General features: G+C 44.4%; 1 protein-coding gene across 1 annotated transcript in view; it reads left to right on the top strand.

Moving 5' to 3' along the window:
* The first annotated feature begins 313 nt into the window (after nt 1–313).
* The window catches only part of zmat2 (zinc finger, matrin-type 2), a 28,974-nt gene continuing 23,287 nt past the window's right edge, over nt 314–6,000 (top strand). Inside the window, exons 1-2 of the mRNA XM_060936259.1 lie at nt 314–387; nt 5,529–5,619. Coding sequence (XP_060792242.1) covers nt 370–387; nt 5,529–5,619 — 109 coding nt within the window. The 5' untranslated portion in view covers nt 314–369. The remainder of the gene's footprint in view (nt 388–5,528; nt 5,620–6,000) is intronic.

The following is a 6,000-nucleotide window of genomic DNA, read 5'->3' as shown; positions in this document are numbered from 1 at the left end:
GCCCTGTGATGACCTGGCGACTTGTCCAGGGTGTACCTTTCGCCCGTAGTCAGCTGGGATAGGCTCCAGCTTGCCTGCGACCCTGTAGAACAGGATAAAGCGGCTACAGATAATGGATGGATGGATGGATGATTTCCCTGACCTGATGCTCATGAGTGCTGATAAACTATCTGTTGCTATTAGTGTATTGTTTTGGTTGTTTTCCTCTACCCATAGTAATCCTAGCATTATGGTTACAAGCTCTACTGAGAGATGATCTGTTGTTCTTTTTATAGCTGTGGCGCTACCAGAGCTTTTATTTTGAAATGTAAAGGTCAACGTATAACTTCCTGTTTATATCACAGACAGGAAGAGGATCTGCGGTGCAACATGGCGTCCAGCAGTAGTGTAAGAATTATTTTGGGTTTAATCATCGATTTCTAAACAGAATTATTATTTGGTTAAAAACATGGGTATGTTTTAATCATGTTATTGATGACAAGTTAAAAGTCTGTGTTTGAATAAGATGCAGAGTACTAACTAACTATTAATCCAAGCACAACACACATTGCTAATGTTAGCTGCTTAGCAATGTATTGTTTTTTTTTTGTGATTTAAAAAAATATATAAAACCAATCGAAATGTCCTCTGGTTCTTTAATAGGGCTGTGAATTACAGGATTTTTGTTAATGTTGCTGGAGTAGACCAACTAATTCTTCATACACACGTGTATATATATAATTTTTTTTCCCAGCGGTGTGACGATTCGATTCAGAATCGTGTTGCAGTGATGTATTATGCATTTTGAATATGCCTCCTTCACATTTCTCATATGTACACTTATATATTGCTCGTTTCTTTTAATGAGCTGTGTAATAGAACATGAACGGTCTATGGAGCACTTGCATGTGACGTCACAGCCGAGCCAGATTGTGACAGACGCCATCTTGTCGGTCAAACGCCATATTTCCGCCTTCTACTTCTACCTTTTCTTCTGGAAAACCCTACTATATACAATTCTACTACAACGGCTGCGGCTACAAGCTCTCCCTACCTGTGCACGTTTTTTATGTTTTTTGTGTGTATTTTTGCGTGTTGTTCGTCTGTACCAGACTTCAATATCCACTACAACCGTATGGACTTACTGGACATTGGTTTCCAGCAGAAAATGACGGTTTGTAGCGATTTCCATTGCATGCACAACATTCCGGACGAGAAAAAAAAAAAACATTCCGGACGAGATAGCGAGACCAGTGGGGTCTCCGTGGATTGTTATCGGAAGCAAAGCGAAGGAGGCGGCGCCGGGAGCGGAAGCAAATGCGAGGCTGCAGAGTCGGCCTGTTGACTAAGCTCAGAAAACAGCTACTCAAACCTCCACTGCTAAGCCTCTATCTCTCCAACGCCAGATCCATGGTGAACAACACGGACGATTTGGAATTACAGCTGGAATTACCTTATTCTATTCTATAATCGGCTGGTCAGTGCTATACTCAATACTTAAGTGACTTACCCGTCCAATGAGGATTCTTGTTTACAAGATGCCACATCTGAGTCGCTGACAAATCCTGAATTTCTGTAAAGAAAACTGTCCAGAGATTTATAAGCACGCAGTGCTTCACCACTGAACAGCGAGGGAAAGTTAATGAGGTAATTATACACGTCCGGGTATTCCGCTGGCAGTTCCATATCCACTGACACGGTCGTGAAAACTCCGTCCGGTAAGCCATAAGGGTCACTAATCTGTAAATTGTTTATTTTAGACATATATCTAGTTATCTGTTCATTAGAAAAATGAGCCGTGTAGTCCGTCGGTTGAAATTGATCCATTCTGTACACGAGTGCAGCAGTATTCAGCTGTGTTTTTTACCGACAAGATGGCGTCTGTGTACTTTCCGGTCACGTGACTGCAAGATCTCTATTCATGGTAATGGGCATGTTTAGATCACGTGACGAGAAGGGCTACCTGGGGGCGGAGTCACTCTAGGAACAGAAGTCTTGTTGTTCTTTTGGCTGCTCCTGATTAGGGATCACCACAGCGGCTCTTTCGTCTCATTGCTCCCTGTCTTCCGCATCCTTCTCTACCACTTTCATGTCCTCTCTTGCCACGTCCATGTATCTCCTCTTTGGCCTTCCTCGTTTTCATTTGCCTGGCAGCTCCATCCTCAACATTCTCCTTCCCACATGCTCTGCATCTCTTCTCTGTTAACTCGGGCCCCAACCGATCCGGTATGGTATTTCTCTTTTCAAGCCGCATGTTAGATTTGGCACAGTTTTACGCCGGATGCCCTTCCTGACGCAATTTATCTGGGCTTGGGACCGGCACCAAGAGTACGCTTATGCACCCCCAGTGGCTGGATTAAGAAAGAAAAGAAAGCACAACTTTATTCATCACACACTTGTGAAATTCCTCTCTGCATGTAACCCATCTGAAGCAGTGAACACACACGTGAGCAATGAGCGCACACACATACCCAGAGCACTGGGCAGCCATGTTAATAGCGCCTGGGGAGCAGTTGGGAGTTAGGTGCCTCACTCAAGGGCACCACAGCCCAAGGCCGTCCCATATTAACCTAATCGCATGTCTTTGGACTGTGGGGGAAACTGGAGCATCTGGAGGAAACCCACGCGGACATATGCAAACTCCGCACAGAAAGGCCCTCGCCGGCCGCTGGGTTCAAACCCAGAACCTTCTTGCTGTGAGGCAACCGAAGACAGCTGACGTTCTGCCGGAGAAAATCTTTGATTAAAGTGCATATTCTGGACCAATTTCGGTTTTTTTATATGAAAGTATGTCCCTTTACACACTCATCCAGAAGGGTAATTTTGCACAAGGCCATCTGTCTACAGCAGAAAAAAATAAAACAACAAAACGCGTCTGGAAAAATCCCAAGGGAGTCTGGAGCCAGATTTGTGACGTTACCTGCGGAAGCACCAGCAGGCTGCGAGAGCTTTGCACGGTTTCAGTGCACAGCCTGTGTAGACCAAGCGCTCCCATTTCTCTCTCATTGTCCGGTCTTTTGGAAAACGATGAGTACTAATCCCATCAAGATTGCACTGCAGTGGTTTAAAGGGAAACATTTTAAATGTCTTGGAATGGCCTAGTCAAAGCCCCGACCTCAATCCAATTGAAAATCTGTGGTCAGACTTGAAGATTGCTGTTCATCAGCGGAACCCATCCAACTTGAAGGAGCTGGAGCAGTTTTGTCTTGAGGAATGGGCAAAAATCCCAGTGGCTAGATGTGGCAAGCTCATAGAGACTTATCCAAAGTGACTTGCAGCTATAATTGCTGCAAAAGGTGGCTCTACAAAGTAGGGATGTTAACCGATGACCGTTTGACCGGTGGTTGACCGAATCAACGTCAACCGGTTAATTTTTTTTTTTGGTTGTCGGTTAAAAAAAAAAAATCAATCGTTTTGAAGCTGCCGATTTTGGAGCGGAGAACCTGGAATTCCGTGTTGTAAACACTTGGGGCATGCCATGCGGTGTAAGGACGACAGCTGACGAATCAGAAACACCCATTCAGTCATGTCCCGCCCTCCCGCCACAGTTAAAGACAGCTGACAAATCAGAAACACCCATTCAGTCATGTCCCGCCCAGCTGCCACTCGGCGAAAGAAAAGTGTAGACACAGGCTTTTTAGCTTACAAATTACTATTCTGTTTTTTTTTTATTATTATTAGAAGGCACACTGAGTTTAGTCCTGCCTTGGTCAGTGCATTCTGAAAGTATGTTTTGGTCTGTAGCCAACAATGCATGTTATTGCAGATCATATCTCTCCACACAAACTAAAGGCGCAGATGCCGACTTTTTTTTTTTTTTGAATCGCACAGATCCGTTTTTTTTTTGGGGGGGGGGGCATTGGAGTGTCTGATTGTAATTTCAAGGTGGATTCTGTATTAAAATTACTAAATAGGTGGGTGCCGTTGCAGTCCATGAGGCGTGGGGGAGGAGGGCAGTGGATCGGGGGGCTGCGCGCGTTTGCGCGGAAGCAGCGCAATCAGTTTATTAAACTGTATATTAAATTTTGTGCGGCTTCGGCGCGGGCGTGTGCGGCTTTCTGATTTGCTGTTTTCTTCTTGTGCTTGTACTTCCTGTGTTTCGTGGACTGTGGTGGCATTTGCTTATATGCAGAATTTGCTTTGATGAACTTGTGGTCAGACGCTCCAACTTTGGAAAGGAAGGTCGGATCTGCGCGATTCAGCCGTGGAGAGGGCGGCATCCGCCAAAAGGCGCGCTGTTTGCATTCCTGTAATAATTCCATCTCATCTCATCTCATTATCTCTAGCCGCTTTATCCTTCTACAGGGTCGCAGGCAAGCTGGAGCCTATCCCAGCTGACTACGGGCGAAAGGCGGGGTACACCCTGGACAAGTCGCCAGGTCATCACAGGGCTGACACATAGACACAGACAACCATTCACACTCACATTCACACCTACGGTCAATTTAGAGTCACCAGTTAACCTAACCTGCATGTCTTTGGACTGTGGGGGAAACCGGAGCACCCGGAGGAAACCCACGCAGACACGGGGAGAACATGCAAACTCCACACAGAAAGGCCCTTGCCGGCCACGGGGATCGAACCCAGGACCTTCTTGCTGTGAGGCGACAGCGCTAACCACTACACCACCGTGCCGCCTGTAATAATTCCAATTCTAGAATTTTAAACTCGTAGGTTAACCGACTTTAACCAGCTAATGAGGCTCGGTGGTCGGCCAAGATTTTTTTTTAGTTTTCGCCATCCCTACTTCAAAGTACTGATATTAGGGGGATGAATAGTTACGCAAGTTGAAGTTTTCTGTTATTTTGTCCTATTTGTTGTTTGCGTCACAATAACAAGTAAATAAATAACAATAAAAAATTAACATCTTCAAAGTCGTAGGCATGTTCTGTAAATGAAATGATGCAAACCCTCAAACAATCCATTTTAATTCCAGGTTGTGAGGCAACAAAACCTGAAAAATGTCAAGGGGGGTGAATACTTTTGGAAGGCACTGTAATAGTCAACAATAGGAGGACCGCATCAGATGGCGTGAAGAATGAAATGAATCTTTGGTTTGTGCAAGTAATTACATTACGTTAATGGCATTTAGCAGATGCTCTTATCCAGATCTACGCACAGCATACCCAGAGCAGTTGGGGTTAGGTGCCTTGCTCAAGGGCACTTTAGCCATTCCTGCTGGCCCAGGGAATCGAACTGACAACCTTTTGGTCCCAAAGCTGCTGCTTCTCACCATTAGGCCATGGCTTCCCCTATTATTTAAAATATTTAAGACTTACTCATATTAATTCTGTATAACGTTACCAGCATACATACCTGGCCCCTCAAAGGATGCATTTCAAAGTTAATGGACAGGAAAAAATCCTTATTATCTCCAGCTCACTTTAAAGAATGAGATTTCCATGTCTTTTACCGAGCCTCACATGACTCCAAACTCCTTTTTCCTTTTAAAGCATGTTTTCTCTGAGAATAACGTTGATGCTATTAAACTGAGTGATTGAGAACGAAACTAGCCATCCGAGGCAAATTATTTTTCATGTCTTTAACAGGCAAAGAATGATTTTCGGCGTAAATGGGACAAAGATGAGTACGAACAGCTTGCTCAGAAACGAATCACAGAGGAAAGAGAGAAAAAAGATGGTGAGTACATTGTCTCTTAACCCCTTCAGACCTGTGGGTGGGTTGTTTGTTTTTTAACTGAGCAAAAAAATTTTTGCACAGCTCATTTTTACTTTTCTTTAAAGTAGAAATGAAGTCTGAATATTTTATTTTTTGCCAACTCGTGTTTTTTTTCCATGTCCATTACAATGAACCAATATATCAAGAAACCTTCAGAACAAATTACCATATTATTTTAGTATTATATTTTTATGTCTCGTCTCGTCTTCTTCCGCTTTAAATGGGACCGGGTCGCGGAGGCAGCAGTCTAAGCATGGAAGCCCAAACTTCCCTTTCCCCAGACATCTCGGCCAGCTCCTCGGGAAGAACGCCGAGGCGTTCCCAGGCCAGCCGAGAGACATA

This window comes from Neoarius graeffei, chromosome 12, assembly GCF_027579695.1.
Source record: "Neoarius graeffei isolate fNeoGra1 chromosome 12, fNeoGra1.pri, whole genome shotgun sequence".
In the NCBI taxonomy this organism is placed as follows: domain Eukaryota; kingdom Metazoa; phylum Chordata; class Actinopteri; order Siluriformes; family Ariidae; genus Neoarius; species Neoarius graeffei.
Note: the sequence above shows the minus strand (reverse complement) of the source record. Positions and strands in the feature narration are given on the sequence as shown.